This window comes from Eriocheir sinensis, chromosome 33 (genome assembly GCF_024679095.1).
Source record: "Eriocheir sinensis breed Jianghai 21 chromosome 33, ASM2467909v1, whole genome shotgun sequence".
Classification (NCBI taxonomy): Eukaryota; Metazoa; Arthropoda; class Malacostraca; order Decapoda; family Varunidae; genus Eriocheir; species Eriocheir sinensis.
Genome location: NC_066541.1, coordinates 2,930,544 through 2,945,555, shown reverse-complemented (window position 1 = coordinate 2,945,555; position 15,012 = coordinate 2,930,544). Strand labels below are relative to the sequence as shown.

At 43.2% G+C, this 15,012-nt stretch overlaps 1 protein-coding gene across 2 annotated transcripts in view; it reads right to left on the bottom strand.

Moving 5' to 3' along the window:
- LOC127006542 (trafficking protein particle complex subunit 2-like) overlaps nt 1–15,012 on the bottom strand; it is a 43,417-nt gene that overhangs the window by 6,903 nt on the left and 21,502 nt on the right. For both annotated transcript variants that reach the window (XM_050876510.1, XM_050876511.1), the window contains exons 3-4: nt 11,061–11,179; nt 2,789–2,903 (exon numbers count right to left, since the gene is read on the bottom strand). In XM_050876510.1, coding sequence (XP_050732467.1) covers nt 2,789–2,903; nt 11,061–11,179 — 234 coding nt within the window. The remainder of the gene's footprint in view (nt 1–2,788; nt 2,904–11,060; nt 11,180–15,012) is intronic.

Genomic DNA, 15,012 nt, shown 5'->3' with positions numbered 1-15,012 from the left:
AGTGGTGTAGCTCTGATCTCTGGTACCAGGAAGCCGCAATTCTCAACCTCATGGATCTTGCAAAATTCAGGAGGAGAGAGCTCATAGCCAACCCCCTATCAGTGCCAGTAGTAGCACTGAAGTAGCCCAAGACAATGTGTGTGTCCTGGGGAGGAGGGGGGAGCATTGGTTTAATACAGAGTCGAGTTTGGCGTAAAACATTTCCTCTTCCGTTTTACACATCTCGGTAGGAGCATACACTATAACAAGAGACATGAAGTCTAGCGTGTGCTTCAGCCTCACTACCATTATATGCTCATCAACCTGAGCAACCTCAACCACAAATGGCTGCAGTTGGCTGGAGATGCCCATAGCTGCCCCCATGAGATGGAAACCACTGCTCATGCCAGACCAGTAGTAGGTGAATCCCCCTCACTGATCTCACCACTCATCATCATCGTCTCAGAGAGTCCCACTATGTCCACCCTCAGCCTTCTGAGCTCATTTGATAGGTAGGGCAGTTGATCATCATCCAAGAGGCTCTGGATGTTCCAGGAGCCCACAGCAGAGCCCTCTGAAGGTTCACCCCAGGCCTGGTTCTGCTGGCGGGTGCAGCCTCTGCACCACTCCAATTGAAGAGTTAATATTTAGCATGGAATTAGGAAATTAATGCATAAATGTCAAAGATTTAATATTGAAAGCAAAAAAGGGTAAATACAGTACCCTCTCGAGTTTCGCGCTATCCGAGTATCGCGATCCTTGAGTTTAGCGCTTAGTCCTAAATTCTTATCATCACGACTTTCGCGCATTACCGCCACAAGTTTCGCGTTCCTTTGCCATGTATGGGTCACATCTACCTACCGTCGGCGTCATGCGTGCTGCCTTAAAAGGCGGTGTCCAACCATTGGGGCTACGGGCAACCACGGTTGCCCGTATGCCCAACCGGGAGTGAGTTGTTGGTTGTCCATATAAATGGAAAATGGTTGTGAGTACAAGCGTGGGTACGTGGGTACCTCATGGTTGTATGTAAACAAACAGATGACAGCAGTGGCTGAAGAGTGAAGAGCAGTGGAAGATGGCCCACCAAGAGACTTGTAAAATGGACTGGCAGAGCTACTTTGCTTACTACTTGATTAACAAGATAAGAGAACACCCCATGCTGGGAAATCAGTCCAAAAAACTTTTTTCTCAAGTCTATGAAAATTGTAGATCTCCCAGTGATGTTTTCCTCCTCCTCTTCTTCTTTTGACCTGTAATGCATGGCAGCGACGGTGAAAAGTAACAGTGAAAAATAGCAAAAGGGCATAGAAAACCAAAATCAGGGAAAGAAAAGAACAGAAAAACATCTAAGTTCAGGGTGAAGTGTATAAGTGCGCACTGTGAAGTAAATAAAGGCCACTTTCACAGTCACTGTTTGTTTTGATCGTTACCAATGGCGGCAATGGATGCCATAGTTTTCCACGTGAAATTGGCCTACGGGGTACTGGTGGCTGCAGAGAAAGCGACAGGTATTGAAAGTGTGTGGTAAGGTGCGGGGCGAGGCTAACCCTGCAGCCGCCACGAGGTGCCGTTGTAAAGACAATACCTCCGACACCATCACATCACATCACTACCCATCGGCCAGTTTCATGCGAAAATACTAGAGCGGCGATCGCCGCCATTGGTAATGATCAATACAAACAAAATGACTGTGAAAGCGGCCCTGAGTGTATGTTGTGAAGTATAAAAGTGTGGAGAAGGAGGACCTAAAAAGCGATAGAAAGCATTACAGGTCAAAAGAAGAAGAAGAAGGTCCACTATACACTGGCCGGTGTTGCAAGAAATATCTTCCCGCTGAAATTAGTCATTCTGCTGTCCACCACACATGCGCGCTGTGGGAATACACAGCATTAAAAGTGTTAATTTGCCTGGATTTGTTCTTTTTTGTCCGCTTGTGGTCTTTGTGAGCGGTAAGGGAAATATGGAAGCAGTAAGCAAGTTGAACCTCTCTGCGAGCTATTTTGCAATTGTGGCGGCAGGTTACGTTCAATAGACATTGAAAAGTCAATCATGATGTTAGTGATTTGATGATATATAACAGAAAGAGTTAGCAGATTATGCCATAACACACAGAAAACTACCAGAAGCTATAGGTTTGTCCAACTGTACCACGGGTGACCGCGAGCAACCACCCTTACATTAGCAGACGACACCACGTGGATCACAAGCGTGTATTCAGAACTGCCAGCCAATTAATTGTAAGGCAGCTGCCTTCAACTGCGGCTTCAAAACGACCTGTTCTTACTTCCCATTTTCTGCCTATTACCAAGGTACATATTTTGAGATAAGAAGAGAGTAAAGTCGAAAAAAATTGTGATAACAGGGAGTGAAGTCGAAAAAAAAGTAATTTTTTTCATGGGCCGGAACCAATAAGCGCTTTTTCATGTATTTCCATACCTCGAGTTTTGCGATCCTCAAGTTTAGCGCTATACCTTCGAAATGAAGCAAGCACAAAACTCGAGAGGGTACTGTATTTTAAAATTTCAAAGAGCAAAATGTTGAGTCACCAACGGTTGAATAATGGGGGTTTCTGTAAATGTATATATGAATAGGAGGCCACTCCTCTGAACTCTTTTTTGGAGGAGCAGTGATTAGTGGCCTTTGCTTTTCATTATTTTTTTTTTTTTTTTTTTTTTTTTTTTTTTTTTTTTGAGCTGTTTCCTTTGCTGTAAAAAAAAAATGGAATCTAAAAATAAACAAATATTAATAATTTTAGTAATGCTTCAGTACAACACAGGTTCAGTCCATGCTGTGGTAGCACAGCTCTCACCTTAATATAAGTCTCATACATCTCCATGAAGAAGTTCTTGATGCCATCATCGTTCTTCACATCATGGAGACAAATTAGGCGTATCCTCCCTGCTGTTACAAAGGCTGACACATACCTGACAAGAAATAAGAATTAGTAGCCATGGTATTTTTTGACTCGTGGTTCATATACAGGTTCAGTTGTTAGTTAATGAGTTGTGTGTTTCCAAACAAGTCAAACCTTTAGTTTTTCATTTCACTTAAACCTTTCATATCTTTAAGCCTATTCACACTCCATTATACTTCACAATAATGATCTTGAGCTTAGACTTTTCTCCAGTGTCATTCTATGGTAAGTAAATAATAATCTATCTATATCTCTGACGTCCTGCTCCCTCATGGGAATTTCCCTCCAGGGGGTGGCCATGGCAGAAGTGTCTCCATCTCTCCCTGTTCTGGCACTCACTCTCAGCACACTCAATCCTGCTACTGCCAACTCTCTTGCTCCAATACTTACTCACCCTATTGATCCACTTCACAGGTGATCTTCCTCTGACACCCCCTCCCTCAATGTTTCCCTCATACATTCTCTTCACAAATTCATTCTCCTTCACATCACGTGCCCAAACCATCTCAGCGTACCACGCTTCACTCATTCAACCGCTCCATAATTCACCCCTGTCACACCCATACCAAATCTCTAATGCACGCTGTCATTACTTTCTCCATCCCATCCTGAAACATCACATGCACATGTAAATAAATTTTGTAAAAGTCCTGCACCATTTTTGATTTTGCTGTAACATTGTTCCCAAATTCCTTTGGATAAAGACCAGTATCATTGACCAGTATAGTTTGTAAAATATGTGAAAAAGTGATAAAGATACAATGGACAAAATTTCTAAAAGAACACAATATAATAGGCATACCTAACAATCACCAAATGGGGGGCAACACACTTGGCAAAGGGACTTTTCTGGCAGCCATAGCCGGTAGCAGGCTAAGCGTAGCCTATCCAGATATTTTGTTTTTATTTATTAATGATCCACGAGACATCCTAAAGTTAAATCAAAGTATGTGCTTATCTTTGTATTCATTCATACAAACACTGGTAATATTTCTGTGGGGTCTGATTCACTTGTTTGAGTGAAATTCTGTTGTGATAAACAGGCACCAATTCGGGTCACTAGTAAAAATGAAACAGGTAATGTAAGTTTTGCCTCCATGAAATATACACAAATATATAAATATGAAAGCTCATGAAGTCACAATAAGTGACATCACCTGCTTTGCGCAGTAAAAATATGTTATTTCAGGTATCTGACACCCGCAAAATGGGGTACGCGCTGCCTAGGGCTTCGGAGCTACAGCCTCAATGTTGCCAGATTGTCATACTCAGCCAATTATATTTCCTGACTTCCTACCCCCAAACTGTCTTCTGGGCTCCAATAAGGAAACTAATTTATAGTTATCGTTAAAAGAGTAAGATTCTGATGTTTCTTGGCAATAGTTAGGCGTCAGAAACAGGTAGCCTAAATACTATGCTCTGAGTACGACAACCTGGTAACGGTGGCAATATGTATTTTCATGTTATTGTTCTGTTGTTTATTCAATGTTGTGTTCAAGAAAAAGAATACTCATAATTTTAGTTAGTTTTTGGTCAAAAGGATTTTTTATGAAATACAATTATAACGCTACCTTCTCTACCTTAGGAAGCGTCCTGAATCCTGGATTGGCTATGGTGATGTTAGGTACGTCAATTACAGAAAAACAGTTTGGCCTTAGACAAGGGCATTCATGTGTAACAAACTTATTGAGCTTTTATTCGAGAGTGACGGACATAACACAGGAGAGGGATGGATGGTTAGATTGTGTGTATTTGGACTTGAAGAAGGCTTTCGACAAAGTTTCACATACAAGACTATTATGGAAGCTGGAAAATAGAGGAGGATTGAAAGGGAAAATGAAAAACTGGATGGAAAGTTACTTAAAGGGAAGAGAAATGAGAACAGTGGTTAAGGACATGAAACTGGAATGGAGAAATGTGGATAGTGGAGTGCCTCAAGGATCACTACTGGCACAAATACTTTTCTCAATACCGGTATATAAAAATGATATGCCGGAGAAAGTAAATAGTTATATGAGCTTGTTTGTGGATGATGCGAAATTGATGAGACACATAAGAAATATTAAAGACTGAAATTCTGCAAGAGGACCTAAATAAGATTTGGGATTGGAGTAAGAAATGGGAGATGGAGTTTAATGTGAAGAAATGTCATGTAATGGAAATGGGAAAGAGTGAAGGGAGACCAAAATGGACATATAGAATGGGAGATGGAGAAATATTAAAAGTTCAAGAAGAGAGAGATCTGGGAGTGATAATACAAGGTAATCAAGTCAGAGTCATGTAAATAAGATTTTTTTTTTTTTTTTTACATCAAAGGAGACGGCTCAAGGGCAACAAAAAGAGCGCAAAAAAAAAAAAAAAGCCCGCTACTCGCCGCTCCCATAATAGACAAAAGTAAAGAGTAGCCAAAAGAGAGGTTAATTTTGGATGGAGAGGTGTCTTGATACACTCTTCTTGAAAGAGGTCAAGTCATAGGCAGGAGGAAATACAGACGAAGGAAGGCTGTTCCAGAGTTTACCAGTGAAGGGGATGAAAGAATGGAGATACTGGTTAACTCTTGCATAAGGGGTTTGGACATCATAGGGATGAGCACGAGTAGAAAGTTGTGTGCAGCGTGGCTGCGGGAAGGGGGGGCATGCAGTTAGCAAGTTCAGAAGAGCAGTCAGCATGAAAATATCGATAGAAGATAGAAAGAGAGGCAACATGGCAGCGAAATTTAAGAGGTAGAAGACTATCAGTAAGAGGAGGAGAGCTGATGAGACGAAGAGCCTTAGACTCCACTCTGTCCAGAAGAGCTGTGTGAGTGGAGCCCCCCCACACATAAGATGCATACTCCATACGAGGGTGGATAAGGCCCTTATAAATGGAAAGCATCTGTGCGTGGGAGAAGAACTGGCGGAGATGATACAGAACGCCCAACCTCGAGGAAGCTGATTTAGTGAGAGAAGAGATGTGAAGTTGCCAGTCGAGATTTTGAGCTAAGGATAGACCGAGAATATTTAGTCTTGAAGAAGGTGACAGCTGAGTGTTATTGAAGAATAGGAGATAGGTGTTTGGAAGACTGTGTCATGTTGATAGGTGGAGAAATTGGGTTTTTGAGGCATTGAAGGACACAAGGTTCCTTTTACCCCAATCGGAAATGACTTCTGCAGCCTCCAGTCTGGAGTCTTGTAATTCCTGTTGAGAAGGTCTTCTGTTGAAAGAAGTTGAATAATGCAGAGTGGAGTCATCAGCATATGAGTGGATAGGACAGTTTGTTATGGAAAGATCATTGATGAATAACAGGAAGAGAGTGGGTGATAGGACAGAACCCTGTGGAACACCACTGTTGATAGGTTTAGAGGAAGAACAGTGACCGTCTACCACCGCAGAGATACAACGGCCGGAAAGGAAACTGGAGATAAAGGAACAGAGAGAGGGATAGAATCTGAAAGAGGGCAGTTTAGAAAGCAAAGACTTGTGCTAGACTATCAAAAGCTTCCGATATGTCTAGCACAACTGCGAAAGTTTCACCGAAACGGCTAAGAGAGGATGACCAAGAGCCAGTTAAGATGGCAAGAAGATCGCCAGTAGAACGCCCCTTGCGGAACCCATACTGGGGATCAGATAGAAGGTCAGAAGTGGAAAGGTGCTTTTGAATCTTCCAGTTAAGGATTGATTCAAAAGCTTTAGATAGACAGGAAAGTAAAACTATAGGGCAGTAGTTTGAGGGATTGGAGCGGTCACCCTTCTAAGGCACAGGCTGTATGAAGGCGTACTTCCAGCAGGAAGGAAAGGAAGATGTTGACAGGCAGAGACGAAAGAGTTTTGACCAGGCAGGGTGTCAGCAAGGAAGCATAGTTTTTAAGGACAATAGGAAGCACTCCATCAGGTCCATAAGCCTTCTGAGAGTTGAGGCCAGAGAGGGCATAGAAAACATCGTCCTTAAGAAACTTAATAACAGGCATAAAGGAGTCAGAGGGGGGATGAGTAGGAGAAATATGCCCAGAATTGTCCAGAGTGGAGTTTTTACAGAAAGTTTGAGCAAAGAGTTCAGCCTTAGAGATAGATGAGACGGCGGTGCTGCCGTCAGGGTTAACCCTTTCATTGCTAAACGCTCGCAGCGAGCATTAGGCGTATTTGCTGGTGGTGCTAAACGCTCGCTGGGAGCTCCACCCGCACTCAAATCTCCCGCGTATGAAAGTGTTCCAACACTAATTCTCACAACACAGGATTGCCAATTGAGTGAGTTCTTCACTAAATTTGGTGGAAAATCATATCAGCCCAGTGCGGCAAATCTATGGACGAGTAACTGGTGGATGTTCTTGCCCAATATAGCGGCATTTTTGCATAGCTTCACCTATCACCTGACTGATTCTTTGACCAAATAATTGCAAATATTGCAGTTGGCAATACTCCCTTGCCAGAACCTGAAGGAGAGATGTCCGCAGTTCCCTCAATATGGCTGATCGTCCCGCATGCACCGACGTAAGTGTTAACATTCAACACTCCCTGAACGTGCATGTTCGTTCGCAAGAGAGGCATTCATAACTGACTCCTATAGATCTGGACCTCCTCTTTCCAATGGTGTTTTTGGTTTTTAGCTGTGATGAATAGCTTTTGAGATACAGAGGTTAAAAGAGACCCCCCAATGGGCTGCCTGACTGCGCCTGAAGGGATAGTCGCGTCCCGTCCCACGCGCAAGGAAAGGGTTAAGGAGAGGAGGGAAAGATGAAGAAGTGAAATTGGAGGAAATGTATTTGGCTAGGTGCCAGAAGTCCTGGGAAGAATTAGAAAAAGCAAGGTTTTGACATTTTCTATTGATGAAAGAGGTTTTGGTAAGTTGAAGAATAGATTTGGCATGATTCTGGGCAGAAATATAAAGATCATGGTTAGCAGGAGTGCGAAGGCTCTGGTACCTTTTGTGAGCTGCCTCTCTATCTTTGATAGCACGAGAACAAGCGTGATTAAACTTAGGCTTTTTAACATGAGAAGTAGAGAAAGTACGTGGAATGTGTGCCTCCATTCCAGATATTCGGAGATATGCATAGAATGGTAAGAAATATAGGAATAGCATTCCACTACATGGATAAAGATATGATGAAAAAGATGATTACCACTATGATTAGACCAAAGATGGAATATGCAGAAACTGTGTGGTTTCCCCATAAGAAGAAACACATGAAAAAACTAGAGAGAATACAAAGGATGGCAACGACAATGGTTCCAGAACTGGAGGGATTGCCATATGAAGAAAGGTTAAAGGAAATGAACCTGCTAACATTGGAACAATGAAGAGAAAGGGGAGACCTAATATTAATTTATAAATTGTGGAATAAAATGGAAGAAGTAGATAACGAGGAGTTGCTACTAAGAGAAGTAAGAAACACCAGCAACACAAGAGGACACAATAAAAAATTGAGAAAAGGAAGATGCTTGAGAGACTAAAAAAAATATAGCTTCCCGCAAAGAAACATTAAGGTTTGGAACAGACTAAGTGAGGATGTAGTATCGGCGAAGAGTGTGCACAACTTTCAGGAACAACTGGACAAATACAGATATGGAAACGGGACCACACGAGCATACCTCAGGCCCTATAAAACTACAATTAGGTAAATACAACTAGGTAAATGCACCTTACATGTAGCCTGACATGATGGAAGCACTTGCTGAGCTAGAGTGCGGTAGAGATAGTGAAGTATTATCATCACTCACTACTGCATCACTGCTCACAATGTATTCACCATTATTATAACTGTACTCAGAATAATCTTCACTCTCTATCCTGTCCTTTCCTCCTAATGCATCACTGTGTTTCTCTGTGTTTTCAGGCTCCATTGCTGCTCAGTGAGGACTAATGACCTTATTTCAAATCCACAAGGGTCAGATATGCTGGCAGACAGCTCAGCAAGTCCTAGAACTGCCAAATTTGAGCTAAACACTCAAATTAGTGGCACGAAAGAGTCTGAATAAATAAATGATGGCCGTCTGTGTGGACCATGCTGGGTTTAAGTAAATAAACGATGGCCGTCGTTTAAGGGTTAATGGAAATGAAATAGTATGCTGAAATCATTTCAGATAAAAATATTTAGTCACCCTTACTAAATTACGTTTTCCCAGTTTACTTTCTCCAAGTCCCATTCATGGCACCACCAATGGCATCCCAGCTTTAACATTCCCCATCCTTATACTCTAGAATCCTTGGTTAGGGTGCAGACACAGTAGAATCCTTGTTTAGGGTGCAGGTACAGTGAAAGAAAACAAAAGTAAACAGCCTTGCAGTGCAGGCACTTCACATCTTACACTGGTTGAGTTTTCATAAGTTTTTATTGTTTTACTTTGATGTTATTATTATTATTATTATTATTATTATTATTATTATTTTTTTTTTTTTTTTGCTGGATACATGAGGTTTCCAGATACTTGGGGTTTCCAGATACCCCAGGGCCAAATAGTTAGGGTTTTACTGTAAAGTACTCATGATTTTTTATATATCATAAAGAGAAGTTTGGTTATCATTCCGCTAAATGACTTCACTTTTTTTTTTTTTTTCCAACAAAGGAGGCAGCAGCTCAAGGGCACACAAAAAAGGAAACAATAATAATAAAAAGCCGGCTACTCGCTGCTCCTAAAAAAGAATCAAAAGAGGTGGCCGAAAGAAAGGTCAGTTTCGGGAGGAGAGGTGTCCTGATACCCTTCTCTTGAAAGAGTTCAAGTCGTAGGCAGGAGGAAATACAAATGAAGGAAGATTGTTCCAGAGCTTACCAGCGTGAGGGATGAAAAAGTGAAGATGCTGGTTAATTCTTGCATAAGGGGTTTGGACAGTATAGGGATGAGCATGAGTAGAAAGTCGTGTGCAGCGGGGCCGTGGGAGGGGGGGGAGGCATGCAGTTAGCAGGTTCAGAAGAGCACTCAGCATGGAAATATCAATAGAAGATAAAAAGAGAGGCAACATCGCAACGGAATTTAAGAGATAGAAGACTATCAGTAGGAGGAGGAGAGCTGATGAGATGAAGAGCCTTAGGCTCCACTCTGTCCAGAAGAGCTGTGTGAGTGGAGCCCCCCCACACGTGAGATGCATACTTCATACGAGGGCGGACAAGGCCCCTGTATATGGATAGCAACTGCGCGGGGGAGAAGAACTGGCGGAGACGATACAGAACGCCCATCCTCAAGGAAGCTGATTTAGCGAGAGAGGAGATGTGAAGTTTCCAGTTGAGATTTTGAGTAAAGGATAGACCGAGGATGTTTAGTGTTGAAGATGGTGATAGCTGAGTGTTGTCAAAGAATAGGGGATAGATGTTTGGAAGATTGTGTCGAGTTGATAGGTGGAGAAATTGAGTTTTTGAGACATTGAAGGACACAAGGTTCCTTCTGCCCCAATCGGAAATGATAGCAAGGTCTGAGGTTAAGCGTTCTGCAGCCTCCAGTCTGGAGTCGTGTACTTCCTGTTGAGAGGGTCTTCTATTGAAAGAAGTTGAATAATGCAGAGTGGGGTCATCGGCATATGAGTGGACAGGACAGTTTGTTATGGAAAGAAGATCATTGATGAATAACAGGAAGAGAGTGGGTGATAGGACAGAGCCCTGTGGAACACCATTGTTGATAGGTTTAGGGGAAGAACAGTGACCATCTACCACAGCAGAGATAAAATGGGCAGAAAGGAAACTGGAGATAAAGGAACAGAGAGAGGGATAGAATCCGAAAGAGGGCAGTTTAGAAAGCAAAGACTTGTGCCAGACTCTACTGAAGGCTTTCGATATGTCTAGCGCAACAGAGAAAGTTTCACCGAAACGGCTAAGAGAGGATGACCAAGAGTCAGTTAAGAGAGCAAGAAGATCACCAGTAGAATGCCCCTTGTGGAACCCATACTGGCGATCAGATAGAAGATTAGAAGTGGAAAGGTGCTTTTGAATCTTCCGGTTAAGGATTGATTCAAAAGCTTTAGATAGACAGGAAAGTAAAGCTATAGGGCAGTAGTTTGAGGGATTGGAATGGTTACCCTTCTTAGGCACAGGCTTTACAAAGGCATACTTCCAGCAGGAAGGCAAAGCCATCACTTTTCATAGTTTTGAAATCTGGCCAAACATTTACCATAATTTTGCAAGGCCTGTCCTGCAAAAAGGCCATAACATACACTAACCTCAAAGACACATTACAAGCAAACCTAAGAATTTGAAGTGCTCACCATTCATTGAACTTGTCAACGAGCCGGAGGTACATGTTGGTGGTGGTCCACATACTTTCATCCACAAGGTCCAGTGCAGCATGGGCGATGAACTGGTTGAGGTGCCGATGGTCCTCTTTCTGTAAAGTGATAAGGTTTAATGTGTGTGTATGGGGGTGGGAGAGTAGGGGGGAAGCTCCAGTCATTCTTGTCCACATTACTACCAGTGGCAAAGTGCAATTGGTTGGATTTTCCCCATGACCCAAATCTGCATACATACATTTCAAGAATATGTATCCAGGCAAGGTCACTCATTGACATGTTCCTGTTCTGCACTTCATTGGGTTTTATTTTGTTTGTGCTTCTGCTATCTAGTTTGCAGGAGCATTGACCTCAAGACAAAAATAGGCCTGATACTGAATGCTTGGTGCAACGTCCATGACTGGTGGATGCTTCCTTGGAAGATTCCTGTCCAATACTGACTACTCTATCCATAACTCCAACTGTCCCATGTCCTTTGATGCAAAAATCCAATCCTTAGCTTTCCCTCATTTATCTCTATTCTCCCCCCCCATCTGTGGCTTCACTGGTCAGTTCTAGAAATTTCTTTTTAGCAATCTTTTTCATATTTTATGCTCACTTCTTATATACTACTGCCTAACCAGCCAGAATGGTGCTTTGAATAGAGATGACTGCCATTCCTTTACCTCCTTTTCTAATCCAACTTTACATCCATCATTCTTGAAAAAATTGTTGGTCTGTTGAGTGCCTATACTCTGGGACTGAATGAGCTATGAAGTGTGGAAGGTGAGACACATCTAGCTCCTTTCTTGTGAACATGGGAGTGAGGCAGGGCTGTGCCCTTGTCCTATCACTTTTCAACACTTGTAAGGACTAGCTATGAAGCAAAGTTGTGAATCAAAATCATTGTGGAGCATCCATTGCCAATGCCATGGTCAGAATGTTGTTGCCAACTATGCAGTAATCCTTGCATAATCACTTGAGGTTCTGGTGATGGCTCTCGAGGCACTGCATGAGGAGGCAAAGCCTTTGGTTCCAGAGCTGGAGGGATTGACATACGAGGAAAGACTAAAGGAAATGGAATTGCCAACACTAGAACAAAGAAGAGAAAGGGGAGACCTAATACAAATCAACAAATTATTGAGCAAAATGGAAGAAGTAGACAACGAGGAGTTACTACTAAAAGAAGAAATTACCACTAGGAACACAAGAGGACATAGTAAAAAATTGAGGAAGGGAAGAAATATAGCTTCCAACAAAGAAATATAGAGGTTTGGAACAGACTAAGTGAGGATGTAGTATCAGCGAGAAGTGTGCAAAGCTTTAAGGAAAAGTTGGATAAATGTAAATACGGAGACGGGACCACACGAGCATAAAGCCCAGGCCCTGTAAAACTACAACTAGGTAAATACAACTAGGTAAATACATGGGCCAGGATAATTTCAAAGCAGCGCGCCAATTCTTTCACGTGGAAATTAAGTGGAAATCGATATGTGGCATCTGCTGCAGTGTTTCCAAACATAAATCATATTTTGTTTGAATTGTAGTCAGTAGCCCTTATAATGTCGAGTAGGGATGTACGACACTTTTGTGCTGAGGCATAGCAGATTTTTTTTTTTTTTTTTCCCATAGAATTACAGAAAATTCAGAATCAAGTGATTGAACATAAATACATAAAGAGAAAACGTTTTGTTAGTGAAAAGATAAGTGCGCTACCTTTTATACCCGAAGTATCTGGCATATCTGTCATCAGCATCTTTAGTCAGACAGCGCAGTACTGCAAAAAGCAGGATGCTGATTACTTAGGTAAGAAATGTTGAAGCCTTGCAATATTTACAGATTTGTGTTCAGGAAGCAGTTTTATTTACTGAGGGACATTTTTATATTCTTTTCTTTTCAAAAATGCTCCATACTGAGGTGTTAATTAATTTTAAATTAGATCGCAGGTAAAGGGTTAAACAAATCTGAATGTGTTTGTACTACTCTTACTATTTCTACTTGATTTTGGAGATATAATTGTAATGAAGAGATTTTCTATTCTCTTTTTCTATTACTCTCTCGGTCTGACACGTCCTCTGCGCGTATGGAAACACAGGAGAAATTAATCACAACAAGGAGAGGGTATTCGCTGGCTGCCTGGGATTGAACCTGCGACCAGCATGACGGGAGAGCCACTCCTTACCGAGTCGGCGAAAGAGGTACCCCATTCGCTGAATGGGTTATGGAGGGCTCGCTCCTCAGGCCGTCGCTGCGCTACATAATGTCATCTGTTGTTGCTTGTGGGGGCAGTGACCTGACAAGTAGGCCAGGTGGTAGCAGAAACAGTGGTATTGGGCGTACACCAGAGAACTTTGGGGTGGAATCAAAGCTAAGGTGTGACTACTGAAAGGGCCTTAATTTAGCCCCTTGGATGCAGACTTCCTACAAGGAGACATCACCAAGCTACAAGAGTGGAGCAACAAGTGGCTGCTCCAGTTCAATGAAGAAAAATGTAAAGTCATGTACCTTGGAAGGGGAAATCCAGCATACCAATACCACAAGGGAAACAGTCCACTATCCACCACAGAGGCAGAGAAAACCTGGGAGTATTTGTTACCTGGCTTCCAGTGAAGGCAAAATCCATGCAAATTGCATCAGAGGGGTTAAGAAGCTCAACTACGACGATGAGGTGAAACTGGAAATTCTTGCTGAAATGTACACAAGTGCTCATACTGCTGTCATCCACCAGCAGTACAATGCACAGATCTACTCGCCCCCACCTCCTCCCCTCCCCTCACCCTTCCCCCCTAGCAGACACAGACACAACTGCTGGACTTCAACACCTAAGAGAATGCAGCCACCACTGCCACCTACCCTGCTAAGTACTGCACCGCCACACTCTCACTGTAGGGTATGAAGAAAGTGCCATAAACAAGACGCAGTGGCCAGCCAGCTGCTACTGCTGCGCTGAGTGTTGAAGCCCATCCTGCTGTACCCCAGGGCAGCCACCACCATCACCACCATGGTGAACCCCTTCCCCTTAGCCCTGGCAGATGGTCTGGCCTGCAGCGGCAGTCCCGCTTCCTATCCCTCAGCTGGCCACGCTGCCACAGGCAGTCAGCACACCACTGCAGCTGCCACCAGCAATTGGCAAACCACCACAGCTGCCACCATGTACTGAGAACTTGTTTCCTCCAGGTAGTTGACCAGCATTTATCACAGTGCTGCTGCTGCCAAGCCAGTGAAGAGTACAAGTCCAGGGCTGGTCGGCAGCTATGTCCACAAGCTTAAGAAGACATGGCCACTGTAGCTGCTGTCCTCCTTGGCTGCCCCAGCCACCTCTAGAATGACAATGCCACCCCCAACCACGGCCACTACCCGCCCCCCTGCCAAAGCCTCCGTGGCTGGTGCCAGTGCTAAGGCCAAGGTCATCAAGTCTAACCAGCACAAGCCAACAAACATCCCCAATGGCCAAACGTAGGAGGCCGCCACTGCTGCCGCCGGCCAGGAAGAGTTCAAGGGCAGCATTGCCCTCAGTCCCGCTGGCCTACAGGCCAAGGAGAGGAGCTCTGGGTACAATTAGCTAATTTCCCATAAAGTCAATGCATGGCACATTTTATTTTCTGATCTGGGCTTCAAGTTTCATGATGAGTTGTGCACCTCATTGTGGAAATCAAGAGTTGCCAACAGGAGAATAACGTCCCTAATGCTCTACACAAGGAATGAAGTATATCTTAAATTTATGGTAGTTACCCTACTGTTGGCAACACTGGTTTCTGCAGTGAGTTTTGCAATACGCTGCACAACTTGGGGCCCAGTGAGGACAGGGCTTTATAATACCTAGCATGCACACCTATATATATATACCTAGCATGCTTAGATATATGGTGTGGGAGGGCATTTGCTGGAGGGAATCAGATCCTTCTATAAAGATGTGAGTGCCTCTGTATGTGAGAATGGTGAGCTGAGTGAG